General features: G+C 47.0%; 1 protein-coding gene across 1 annotated transcript in view; it reads left to right on the top strand.

Annotated features, from left to right (window-relative positions):
• LOC139276977 (phosphoenolpyruvate carboxykinase, cytosolic [GTP]-like) overlaps positions 1–15,156 on the top strand; it is a 95,253-nt gene extending 80,097 nt beyond the window's left edge. The window contains exon 8 of the mRNA XM_070894974.1: positions 14,002–15,156. Coding sequence (XP_070751075.1) covers positions 14,002–14,456 — 455 coding nt within the window. The 3' untranslated portion in view covers positions 14,457–15,156. The remainder of the gene's footprint in view (positions 1–14,001) is intronic.
• The last annotated feature ends 353 nt before the right edge of the window (positions 15,157–15,509 follow it).

Raw genomic sequence — 15,509 nt, forward strand, 5'->3', positions numbered from 1 at the left:
AGAGTGCAGTAACACTGGGGCATAGAGTAGAGTGACATTGGACACAGAGTACATTGACACTTGGGCACATAGTACAGTAACACTGGACTCAGAGTACAGTAACACTGGGGAACAGAGTACAGTAATACTGGATATTGAGAACAGTAACACTTGATACAGAGTACAATAACACTGGACACAGAGCACAGTAACACTGGGGTACAGAATACAATAAAACTGGACACAGAGCACAGTAACACTGGGGCACAGAGCACATTAACACTGGGGCACAGAGTACAGTACCACTGGACTCAGAGTACAGTAACACTGGGACGCAGAGTACAGTAACACTGGACACGGAGTACAACAACACTGGACACATATTTCTGTAGAACTGAGGGACTGAGTACAGTAATACTGGGGTAAAGAGTACAATAACGCTGGGGCACAGAGTACAGCAACGCTGGGGCACAGTGCACAGTAACACTGGACACAGAGTACAGTAACACTGAGGTACAGAATACAGTGACACTGGACACAGAGCACAGTAACACTGGGGCACGGAGTACAGTAACACCGGGGCACAGAGTACAGTAACACTGGGAAACACAGTACAGTAACACTGGGGCACCGTATACAGTAACACTGGATGCAGAATACAGCAACACTGGGACACAGTGTACAGTAACACTGGGCATAGAGCACAGTAACACTGGGGCACGGAGTACAGTAACACCGGGGCACAGAGTACAGTAACACTGGGAAACACAGTACAGTAACACTGGGGCACCGTATACAGTAACACTGGATGCAGAATACAGTAACACTGGGACACAGTGTACAGTAACACTGGGCATAGAGTACAGTAACACTGGACATGGAGTACAGTAACACTGGGGCACAGAGTACAGTAACACTGGGAAACTGCGTCCAATAACACTGGGAGACAGAGTACAGCGACACGGATCACAGAGCACAGTAAAACTGGGGCACAGAGTAAAGTAACACTGGCACAGAGTACAGTAACACTGGGGCACAGAGTAATGTAACACTGGCACAGAGTACAGTAACACAAGGGCACAGAGTACAGTAACACTGGGCACAGCGTACTGCAACACCAGACACAGAGTGTAATAGCACTGGACAGAGAGTACAGTAACACTGGATGCAGAATACAGTAACACTGGGGCACGGAGTAGAGTGACACTGGACACAGAGTACAGTAACATTGGGGCACAGAGTACAGTAACACTGGACTCAGATTATAGTAACACTGGGACACAGAGTACAGTAACACTGGGGCACAGAGCACAATAACACTAGACATAGAGTACAGTAACACTGGTGACTAGATTACAGTAACACGGGACACATAGCACAGTAACACGGGACACAGAGCACAGCAACACTGGGGCACAGAGTACAGTAACATCGGGCACAGAGCACAGTGACACTGGACACAGAGTACAGTAACACTGGACAAAGAGTGCAGTAAGACTGGGGCACATAGTACAGTAACACTGGACTCAGAGTACAGTAACACTGGGACACAGAGTACAGTAACACTGGACACGGAGTACAACAACACTGCGACAAATATTTCTGTAGAACTGGGGCACTGAGTACAGTAACACTGTGGTAAAGAGTGCAATAACACTGGGGCACAGAATACAGCAATGCTGGGGCACAGTAACACTGAACACAGAGTACAGTAACACTGGGGTACAGAATACAGTGACACTGGACACAGAGCACAGTAACACTGGGGCACGGAGTACAGTAACACTGGGGCACAGAGTACAGTAACACTGGGAAACACAGTACAGTAACACTGGGGCACAGAGTACAGTAACACTGGGAAACTGCGTCCAATAACACTGGGAGACAGAGTACAGCGACACGGATCACAGAGTACAGTAAAACTGGGACACAGAGTAAAGTAACACAGGCACAGAGTAAAGTAACACTGGCACAGAGTACAGTAACACAAGGGCACAGAGTACAGTAACACTGGGCGCAGTGTACAGTAACACTGGATGCGGAGCACAGTAACACTGGGCACAGCGTACTGCAACACCAGACACAGAGTGTAATAGCACTGGACAGAGAGTACAGTAACACTGGATGCAGAATACAGTAACACTGGGGCACGGAATAGAGTGACACTGGACACAGAGTACAGTAACACTGGATGCAGAATACAGTAACACTGGGGCACGGAATAGAGTGACACTGGACACAGAGTACAGTAACATTGGGGCACAGAGTACAGTAACACTGGACTCAGATTATAGTAACACTGGGACACAGAGTACAGTAACACTGGGGCACAGAGTACAGTAACACTGGACACAGAGTACAGTAACACTGGTGACTAGATTACAGTAACACTGGACACAGATTACAGTAACACTGGTGTACAGATTACAGAAACACTGGACACAGAGCACAGTAACACTGGGGCACAGAGCACATTAACACTGGGGCACAGAGTACAGTAACACTGGACACAGAGTGCAGTAACACTGGGGCACAGAGTAGAGTGACACTGGATACAGAGTACAGTAACACTGGGGTAAAGAGTACAATAACACTGGGGCACAGAGTACAGCAACGCTGGGGCACAGTGCACAGTAACACTGGACACGGAGCACAGTAACACTGGGGTACAGAATACAGTGACACTGGACACAGAGCACAGTAACACTGGGGCACGGAGTACAGTAACACTGGGGCACAGAGTACAGTAACACTGGACACAGAGTGCAGTAACACTGGGGCACAGAGTAGAGTGACACTGGCCATAGACTGCAGTAACATTGGACAGAGAGTACAGTAACTCTGGGACATGGAATGCAGTAAAACTGGACAGAGAGTACAGTAACACTGGGACACAGACTACAGTAACACTGGGGCACAGAGCACATTAACACTGGGGCAGAGAGTACAGTAACACTGGACATAGAGTGCAGTAACACTGGGGCACAGAGTAGAGTGACATTGGACACAGAGTACATTAACACTTGGGCACATAGTACAGTAACACTGGACTCAGAATACAGTAACACTAGGGCACAGAGTACAGTAATACTGGATATTGAGAACAGTAACACTTGATACAGAGTACAACAACACTGGGACAACTATTTCTGTAAAACTGGGGCACTGAGTACAGTAACACTGGGGTAAAGAGTACAATAACACTGGGGCACAGAGTACAGTAACACTGGGGCACAGGGTACAGTAACACTGGGAAACTGCGTCCAATAACACTGGGAGACAGAGTACAGCGACACGGATCACAGAGTACAGTAAAACTGGGGCACAGAGTAAAGTAACACTGGCACAGAGTACAGTAACACAAGGACACAGAGTACAGTAACACTGGGCACAGTGTACAGTAACATTGGATGCAGAGTACAGTAACACTGGTCACAGTGTACTGCAACACCAGACACAGAGTGTAATAGCACTGGACAGAGAGTACAGTAACACTGGATGCAGAATACAGTAACACTGGGGCACGGAGTAGAGTGACACTGGACACCGAGTACAGTACCATTGGGGCACAGAGTACAGTAACACTGGACTCAGATTATAGTAACACTGGGACACAGAGTGCAGTAACACTGGGGCACAGAGTACAGTAACACTGGACACAGAGTACAGTAACACTGGTGACTAGATTACAGTAACACTGGACACAGAGTACAGTAACACTGGTGCACAGATTACAGAAACACTGGACACAGAGCACAGTAACACGGGACACAGAGCACAGTAACATGGGACACAGAGCACAGCAACACTGGAGCACAGAGTACAGTAACATCGGGCACAGAGCACAGTGACACTGGACACAGAGTACAGTAACACTGGGACACAGAGTACAGTAACACTAGACACAGAGCACAGTAACTCTGGGGCGCAGAGTACAGTAACACTGGGGCACAGAGTACAGTAACACTGGACACAGAGTACAGTAACACTGGGGCACAGAGTGCAGTTACACTAGGAAGACAATACAGTAACACAGGACACAGTGAACAGTAACAATTTGACACAGGGTAGAGTAACACTGGATACATAGCACAGTAACAATGGGCACAGAGGACAATAACACTGGGTCACGGAATACAGTAACACTGGACATGGAGTACAGTAGCACTGGACACAGCGTACAGTAACACTGGCCATAGACTGCAGTAACATTGGACAGAGAGTACAGTAACTCTGGGACATGGAATGCAGTAAAACTGGACAGAGAGTACAGTAACACTGGGACACAGACTACAGTAACACTGGGGCACAGAGCACATTAACACTGGGGCAGAGAGTACAGTAACACTGGACATAGAGTGCAGTAACACTGGGGCACAGAGTAGAGTGACATTGGACACAGAGTACATTAACACTTGGGCACATAGTACAGTAACACTGGACTCAGAATACAGTAACACTAGGGCACAGAGTACAGTAATACTGGATATTGAGAACAGTAACACTTGATACAGAGTACAATAACACTGGACACAGAACACAGTAACACTAGGGTACAGAATACAATATAACTGGACACAGAGCACAGTAACACTGGGGCACAGAGCACATTAACACTGGGGCACAGAGTACAGTAACACTGGACTCAGAGTACAGTAACACTGGGACGCAGAGTACAGTAACACTGGACACAGAGTACAGTAACACTGGGGCACAGAGTGCAGTTACACTAGGAAGACAATACAGTAACACAGACACAGTGAACAGTAACAATTTGACACAGGGTAGAGTAACACTGGATACATAGCACAGTAACAATGGGCACAGAGGACAATAACACTGGGTCACGGAATACAGTAACACTGGACATGGAGTACAGTAGCACTGGACACAGCATACAGTAACACTGGCCATAGACTGCAGTAACATTGGACAGAGAGTACAGTAACTCTGGGACATGGAATGCAGTAAAACTGGACAGAGAGTACAGTAACACTGGGACACAGACTACAGTAACACTGGGGCACAGAGCACATTAACACTGGGGCAGAGAGTACAGTGACACTGGACACAGAGTGCAGTAACACTGGGGCACAGAGTAGAGTGACACTGGACACGGAGTACAGTAACACTGGGGCACATAGTACAGTAACACTGGACTCAGAGTACAGTAACACTGGGACACAGAGTGCAGTAACACTGGGGCACAGAGTAGAGTGACATTGGACACAGAGTACAGTAACACTGGGGTACAGAGTATGTTAACACTGGGACACAGCGTACAGTATTGTTGGGACACAGAGTACAGTAACACTTGGGCACATAGTACAGTAACACTGGACTCAGAGTACAGTAACACTGGGGCACAGAGTACAGTAATACTGGATATTGAGAACAGTAACACTTGATACAGAGTACAATAACACTGGACACAGAGCACAGTAACACTGGGGTACAGGATACAATAACACTGGACACAGAGCACAGTAACACTGGGGCACAGAGCACATTAACACTGGGGCACAGAGTACAGTAACACTGGACTCAGAGTACAGTAACACTGGACACGGAGTACAACAACACTGGGACAACTATTTCTGTAAAACTGGGGCACTGAGTACAGTAACACTGGGGTAAAGAGTACAATAACACTGGGGCACAGAGTACAGCAACGCTGGGGCACAGTGCACAGTAACACTGGACACAGAGCACAGTAACACTGGGGTACAGAATACAGTGACACTGGACACAGAGTACAGTAACACTGGGGCACATAGTACAGTAACACTGGACTCAGAGTACAGTAACACTGGGACACAGAGTGCAGTAACACTGGGGCACAGGGTAGAGTGACATTGGACACAGAGTACAGTAACACTGGGGTACAGAGTATGTTAACACTGGGACACAGTGTACAGTATTGTTGGGACACAGAGTACAGTAACACTTGGGCACATAGTACAGTAACACTGGACTCAGAGTACAGTAACACTGGGGCACAGAGTACAGTAATACTGGATATTGAGAACAGTAACACTTGATACAGAGTACAATAACGCTGGACACAGAGCACAGTAACACTGGGGTACAGGATACAATAACACTGGACACAGAGCACAGTAACACTGGGGCACAGAGCACATTAACACTGGGGTACAGAGTACAGTAACACTGGACACAGAGTGCAGTAACACTGGGGCACAGAGTAGAGTGACACTGGACACAGAGTACAGTAACACTGGGGTAAAGAGTACAATAACACTGGGACACAGAGTACAGCAACGCTGGGGCACAGTGCACAGTAACACTGGACACAGAGCACAGTAACACTGGGGTACAGAATACAGTGACACTGGACACAGAGCACAGTAACACTGGGGCACGGAGTACAGTAACACTGGGGCACAGAGTACAGTAACACTGGACACAGAGTGCAGTAACACTGGGGCACAGAGTAGAGTGACACTGGACACAGAGTACAGTAACACTGGGGCACATAGTACAGTAACACTAGACTCAGAGTACAGTAACACTGGGACACAGAGTGCAGTAACACTGGGGCACAGAGTAGAGTGACATTGGACACAGAGTACAGTAACACTGGGGTACAGAGTATGTTAACACTGGGACACAGCGTACAGTATTGTTGGGACACAGAGTACAGTAACACTTGGGCACATAGTACAGTAACACTGGACTCAGAGTACAGTAACACTGGGGCACAGAGTACAGTAATACTGGATATTGAGAACAGTAACACGTGATACAGAGTACAATAACACTGGACACAGAGCACAGTAACACTGGGGTACAGTATACAATAACACTGGACACAGAGCACAGTAACACTGGGGCACAGAGCACATTAACACTGGGGCACAGAGTACAGTAACACTGGACACAGAGTGCAGTAACACTGGGGCACAGAGTAGAGTGACACTGGACACAGAGTACAGTAACACTGGGGCACATAGTACAGTAACACTGGACTCAGAGTACAGTAACACTGGGACACAGAGTACAGTAACACTGGACACGGAGTACAACAGCACTGGGACAAATATTTCTGTAGAACTGGGGCACTGAGTACAACAACACTGGGATAAAAAGTACAATAACACTGGGGCACAGAGTACAGCAACGCTGGGGCACAGTGCACAGTAACACTGGACACAGAGTACAGTAACACTGAGGCACAGAGTACAGTAACACTGGACACAGAGTACAGTAACACTGGTGACTAGATTACAGTAACACTGGACACAGAGTACAGTAACACTGGTGTACAGATTACAGAAACACTGGACACAGAGCACAGTAACACGGGACACAGAGCACAGTAACATGGGACACAGAGCACAGCAACACTGGAGCACAGAGTACAGTAACATCGGGCACAGAGCACAGTGACACTGGACACAGAGTACAGTAACACTGGGACACAGAGTACAGTAACACTAGACACAGAGCACAGTAACTCTGGGGTGCAGAGTACAGTAACACTGGGGCACAGAATACAGTAACACTGGACACAGAGTACAGTAACACTGGGGCACAGAGTGCAGTTACACTAGGAAGACAATACTGTAACACTGGACACAGTGAACAGTAACAATTTGACACAGGGTAGAGTAACACTGGATACATAGCACAGTAACAATGGGCACAGAGGACAATAACACTGGGTCACGGAATACAGTAACACTGGACATGGAGTACAGTAGCATTGGACACAGAGTACAGTAACACTGGCCATAGACTGCAGTAAAGTAATACTGGATATTGAGAACAGTAACACTTGATACAGAGTACAATAACACTGGACACAGAGCACAGTAACACTGGGGTACAGAATACAATAAAACTGGACACAGAGCACAGTAACACTGGGGCACAGAGCACATTAACACTGGGGCACAGAGTACAGTAACACTGGACACAGAGTGCAGTAACACTGGGGCACATAGTACAGTAACACTGGACTCAGAGTACAGTAACACTGGACACGGAGTACAACAACACTGGGACAAATATTTCTGTAGAACTGGGGCACTGAGTACAGTAGCACTGGGGTAAAGAGTACAATAACACTGGGGCACAGAGTACAGCAACGCTGGGGCACAGTGCACAGTAACACTGGACACAGAGTACAGTAACACTGGGGCGCAGAGTACAGTAACACTGGGGCACAGAGTACAGTAACACGGGACAGAGTACAGTAACACCGGGGCACAGAGTGCAGTTACACTGGGAAGACAATAGAGTGACATTGGACACAGTGAACAATAACAATTTGACACATGGTACAGTAACACTGGATACAGAGCACAGAAACAATGGGCACAGAGGACAATAACACTGGGTCACAGAATAGAGTAACACTGGACATGGAGTACAGTAGCACTGCACACAGAGTACAGTAACACTGGATACAGACTGCAGTAACATTGGACAGAGAGTACAGTAACTCTGGGACATGGAATGCAGTAACACTGGACAGAGAGTATAGTAACACTGGGACACAGACTGCAGTAACACTGGTACACAGAATACGGTAACACGGGACACAGAGCACAATAACACTGGACACAGAGCACATCAACACTGGGGTACAGAATACAATAACACTGGGGCACAGAGTAGAGTGACATTGGACACAGAGAACAGTAACACTTGGGCACATAGTACAGTAACACTGGACTCACAGTACAGTAACACTGGGTCTCAGAGTACACTAATACTGGATACTGAGAACAGTAACACTTGATACAGAGTACAATAACACTGGGCACAGAGCACAGTAACACTGGGGCACAGAATACAATAACACTGGACACAGAGCACAGTAACACTGGGACACACAGTGCAGTTACACTGAGAAGACAATACAGTGACACTGGGCACAGTGAACAGTAACAATTTGACACATGGTACAGTAACACTGGATACAGAGCACAGAAACAATGGGCACAGAGGACAATAACACTGGGTCACCGAGGACAATAACACTGGGTCACAGAATAGAGTAACACTGGACATGGAGTACAGTAACACTGGGGCAAAGAGTACAGTAACACTGGACACAGTGTACAGTAACACTGTGGCACAGAGTGCAGTTACACTGGGAAGGCAACACAGTAACACTGGGCACAGTGAACAGTAACAATTTGACACATGGTACAGTAACACTGGATACAGAGCACAGTGACAATGGGCACAGAGGACAATAACACTGGGTCACGGAATACAGTTACACTGGACAGGGAGTACAGTAGCACTGGACACAGAGTACAGTAACACTGGACATAGACTGCAGTAACATTGGACAGAGAGTACAGTAACTCTGGGACATGAAATGCAGTAACACTGGACAGAGAGTATAGTAACACTGGGACACAGACTACAGTAACACGGGTACACAGAATACAGTAATACTGGACACAGCGCACAATAACACTGGACACAGAGCACATTAACACTGGGGTACAGAATACAATAACACTGGACACAGAGCACAGTAACACTGGGGCACAGAGTACAGTAACACTGGGGCACAGAGTAGAGTGACATTGGACACAGAGTACAGTAACACTTGGGCACATAGTACAGTAACACTGGACTCAGAGTACAGTAACACTGGGTCTCAGAGTACAGTAATACTGGATACTGAGAACAGTAACACTTGATACAGAGTACAATAACACTGGGCACAGAACACAATAACACTGGGGCACAGAATACAATAACACTGGACACAGAGCACAGTAACACTGGGGCACAGAGTGCAATTACACTGGGAGGACAATACAGTAACACTGGACACAGTGAACAGTAACAATTTGACACATTGTACAGTAACACTGGATACAGAGCACAGTGACAATGGGCACAGAGGACAATAACACTGGGTCACAGAATACAGTAACACTGGACATGGAGTACAGTAGCACTGGACACAGAATACAGTAACACTGGACACAGACTGCAGTAATTTGGACAGGTAGTACAGTAACTCTGGATCATGGAATGGAGTAACACTGGACAGAGAGTACAGTAACACTGGTACACAGAATACAGTAACACTGGACACAGAGCACAGTAACACTGCGGTACATAATACAATAACACTGGACACAGAGCACAGTAACATTGGGGCACAGAATGCAGTTACACTGGGAAGACAATACAGTAACACTGGACACAGTGAACAGTAACAATTTGACACATGGTACCGTAACACTGGATACAGAGCACAGTAACAATGGGCACAGTGGACACTAACACTGGGTCACAGAATACAGTAACACTGGGGCACAGAGTACAGTAATACTGGTTACTGAGAACAGTAACACTTGATACAGAGTACAATACCACTGGACACAGAGTGCAGTAACACTGGGGCACAGAGTAGAGTGACACTGGACTCAGAGTACAGTAACACTGGGGCAGAGAGTGGAGTGACACTGGGCACAGAGTACAGTATCACGGGGGCACATAGTACAGTAACACTGGACTCAGAGTACAGTAACGCTGGGACACAGAGTACAGTAACACTGGACACGGAGTACAATAACACTGGGACAAAGATTTCTGTAGCACTGGGGCACTGAGTACAGTAACACTGGGGTGATGAGTACAATAACACTGGGGCACAGTGTACAGTGACACTGGACACAGAGCACAGTAACACTGGGACACGGAGTACAGTAACACTGGGTCACAGAGTACAGTAATACTGGATACTGTGAACAGTAACACTTGATACAGAGTACAGTAACACTGGGACACAGAGTACAGTAACACTTGACACAGAGTACAGTAACACTGGTAAACTGAGTACAGTAACACTGGGTCATGGACTACAGTAACACTGGGCACAGAATAGGGAAACACTGGACACAGAGTGCAGTAATACTGAGTACATAGTACAGTAATACTGAGACACAGAGTATAGCACCTCTGGATACAGAGTACAGTAGCACTGGACAAAGAGAACAGTAACACTGGGTCACAGAGTACCTACACTGGGTACATGGTGCAATAACAATGAGGCACAGGGTACAGTAACACTGGGACACAGAGTACAGTAACACTGGACACAGAACACAGTAACACTGGGGTACAGAGTACAGTGTTACTGGGGCACAGAGTGCAGTAACACTGGAGCACAGAGTATGTTAACACTGGGACATAGCGTACAGTATAATTGGGACACAGAGTACAATAACACTGGGGCACAGAGTACAGTAACACTGGGGCACAGAGTACAGTAACACTGGACACAGTACAGTAACACTGGGGTACAGGATACAGTAACACTGGGGCAAAGTGTACAATAACACGGAGACGAAGAGTACAATAACACTGGGGTACAGAATACAGTGACACTGGACACAGAGCACAGTAACATTGTGGCACAGATGACAGTAACACTGGACACAGAGCACAGTAACACTGCGGCACAGAGTAGAGTGACACTGGACTCAGAATACTGTAACATGGGGAACAGAGTACAATAACACTGGACACAGAGTACAGTAACTCTGGGACACGGAGTGCAGTAACACTGGGGCACTGAGTACAGTAACACTGGGGCACAGAGTAGAGTGACACTGGACACAAAGTACAGTAACACTTGGGCACATAGTACAGTAACACTGGACTCAGAGTACAGTAACACTGGGCACATAGTACAGTAATACTGAGACACAGAGTACAGTACCTCTGGATACAGAGTACAGTGGCACTGGACAAAGAGAACAGTAACACTGGGTCACAGAGTACTGTAGCACTGGGGCACAGAGTACAGTAATACTGGATACTGAGAACAGTAACACTTGATACAGAGTACAGTAACACTGGACATAGAGTACAGTCACACTGGGAAACAGAATACTGTAACACTGGGACACAGAGTACAGTAACACTTCACACAGAGTACAGTAACACTTGACACAGAGTACAGTAACACTGGTAAACTGAGTACAGTAACACTGGGACACGGACTACAGTAACACTGGCCACAGAATAGGGAAACACTGGACACAGAGTGCAGTAACACTGGGCACATAGTACAGTAATACTGAGACACAGAGTACAGTACCTCTGGATACAGAGTACAGTAGCACTGGACAAAGAGAACAGTAACACTGGGTCACGGAGTACTGTAACACTGGGGCACAGAGTACATATCACTGGGTACATGGTACAATAACAATGAGCACAGAGTACAGTAACACTGGGACACAGAGTACAGTAACACTGGACACAGAATACAGTAACACTGGGGTCCAGAGTATGTTAACACTGGGACACAGCGTACAGTATTGTTGGGACACAGAGTACAATAACACTGGGGCACCGAGTACAGTAACACTAGGGCACAGAGTACAGTAACACTGAACACAGTACAGTAACACTGGGGCACAGGGTACAGTGACACTGGGGCGAAGTGTGCAATAACATGGGGGCGAAGAGTACAATAACACTGGGGTACAGAATACAGTGACACTGGACACAGAGTACAGTAACACTGGGGCACAGAGTACAGTAACACTGGACACAGAGCACAGTAACACTGGGGTACCTAATATAGTAACACTGCACACATAGTACAGTAACACTGGGGCACAGAGTAGAGTGACACTGGACTCAGAATACTGTAACATGGGGCACAGAGTACAATAACACTGGGCACAGAGTAGAATAACACTGGACATGGTGTATAGTAACACTGGGGCACAGAGTACAGTAACACTGGGACACAGAGCGCTGTTACAATGGGCAGACAATACAGTAACATTGGACACAGTGTACAGTAACAATTTCACACAGGTTAGAGTAACACTGGATACAGAGTACAGTAACAATGGACACAGAGAACAATAACACTGGGACACAGAATACAATAACAGCTAACATAGAATGCAGTAACACAGAGCATAGAGTACAGTAACACTGGGACACAGAGTACAGTAACACTGGACATGGAGTAAAGTAACTCTGGGACACGGAATGCAGTAACATGGGACAGAGAGTACAGTAACACTGGGACACACAGTACAGTAACACTGGTACACAGAATACAGTAACACTGGACACAGAGCACAATAACACTGGGCACAGAACACAGTAACACTGGACACAGAGTACAGTAACACTTGGGCACATAGTACAGTAATACTGAGGCACAGAGTACAGTACCTCTGGATACAGAGTACAGTAGCACTGGACAAAGAGAAAAGTAACACTGGGTCACAGAGTACTGTAACACTGGGGCACAGAGTACATAACACGGGGTACATGGTACAATAACAATGAGGCACAGAATACAGTAACACTGGGACACAGAGTACAGTAACACTGGACACAGAATACAGTAACACTGGGGCACAGAGTACAGTAACACTGGAGCACAGAGTATGTTAACACTGGGGCACAGAGTACAGTAAGACTGGACACAGAGTACAGTAACACTGGGGCACAGAGTGCAGTTACACTGGGAAGACAATACAGTGACACTGGACACAGTGAACAGTAACAATTTGACACATGGTACAGTAACACTGGATACAGAGCACAGTAACAATGGGGCACAGAGCACAATAACACTGGACACAGAGTACAGTAACACTGGACACGGACTACAGTAACACTGGGCACATAGTACAGTAACTCTGGGACACCGAGTGCAGTAACACACGACCGAGTACAGTAACACTGGGGCACAGAGTACAGTAACACTGGACACAGAGCACATGAACACTGGACACAGAGTACAGTAACACTGGGGCACAGAGTACAGTGACACTGGACACAGAGCACAGTGACACTGGGGCACAGAGTACAGTAACACTGGACACAGAGCACAGTAACACTGGAACACAGAATAGAGTAGCACAGGGGCACAGTGTAGTAACACATACTGGACACTGGGACACATAGTATGTCATACTTCTATCAGAGGATAATTTCCGTGTTACCTTCGGCACTAGTTCCTCACTGTCTGTCACTGTTCCTCAGGTAAGGTCATTATGCACGACCCTTTCGCCATGAGGCCTTTCTTCGGGTATAACTTCGGCAAGTACCTCTCGCACTGGCTCAGTATGGAGCACCAGGCTGGCGCAAGGCTTCCCAAGATCTTCCACGTCAACTGGTTCCGCAAAGACAAGCAGAACAACTACCTGTGGCCGGGCTTCGGGGAGAACTCCCGGGTCCTGGAGTGGATGTTCCGGAGAATCGAGGGCGAAGACTGCGCCAAGCTGTCTCCTTTGGGCTTCATTCCCGCAGACGGTGCCCTAAACCTCCAGGGCCTCAGCAATCTGAACATGGACCAGCTCTTCAGCGTCGAGAAAGAATTCTGGGAAGAGGAGATAGAAGCGATCAGAAAATATTTCGATGAACAAGTCAACAACGACCTTCCCAGTGATGTGGCCAATCAACTGCTGCAGTTAGAACAAAGAATAAGTCGGTTGTAACCAGGAACAAAAAGAAAAACTTAAGGAGACAGGCTCTCCCGATGGGTCACCTTGTTACAGGACTGAGTTGCTAATTCATGCTGTCCAGCAGCAGCCCCCTCCCCCGCTTTGACCTTTGATCTGTGCTGAGTTAGTGGACCTCACCCAGACAGCCATCAGCCTCTATGCCTCAAGGGTCAGGGATGGAAAAATCAGCCAAGTTTCCCGCTCCCAGTTGCTGTGCAATGACGGCTGCTGCATGAATACGTGCGTATGTGCATGTGTGTGTGTGTGTATGGACACTAGGTGAGGACTAATTGGGCTTACATAAGAACATAAGAATCAGGAGCAGGAGTCGGCCATTTGGCCCCGCAAGCGTTCTCCACCATTCACTGAGATCACGGCTGATCTTCTACCTCAACTCCACTTTCCTGCACTGTCCCCATATCTCTTGATTCCCTTAATATCCAAAAGTTTAGCGATCTCTGTCTTGAATATAGTCAAAGACTGAGCCTCCTCAGCCCTCTGGGGCAGAGAATTCCAAAGATTCACCACCCTCTGAGCGAAGATGTTTCTCCTCATCTCAGTCTTAAATGGCCGACCCCTTATTCTGAGACTGTGACCCCTGGTTCTAGACTCCCCAGCCCGGGGGTAAACAACCTCCCCGTAAGACAGTTCAATAGCTACCAGTCAAGGCTCACACATAAATGGTTGGGCGAGATACTGGGGAGCAAGCAGCCTTGTGGAACTGGCTAAAGTCCAGGTTGCAGGGAAGGGAGGGGGAGGAGGAGGAGGAGGAGTCAACTTGACAGAAAAAGACGGCAGAAACAAATGGAGGAGCATTTTCTGATTATAAAAAGATTTAAAAGATCATAATCCGAATTTAGTTTCACTCTGTAATGGATGTATTCGATGTGGTTCATACAGTCACATAGATTGGGGGTTACATTGTTTAATCGTTAATATTGATTGGGTTAGAATCAACCTTTCCTTTTGTTTCTGAACACCGGTGACAGTGACTGATGAACTGTTGAATATTGCCGCATAACTCCCAAGGATTATGACAATATTTTT

Source organism: Pristiophorus japonicus, chromosome 12, assembly GCF_044704955.1.
Source record: "Pristiophorus japonicus isolate sPriJap1 chromosome 12, sPriJap1.hap1, whole genome shotgun sequence".
NCBI classification, from domain to species: domain Eukaryota; kingdom Metazoa; phylum Chordata; class Chondrichthyes; family Pristiophoridae; genus Pristiophorus; species Pristiophorus japonicus.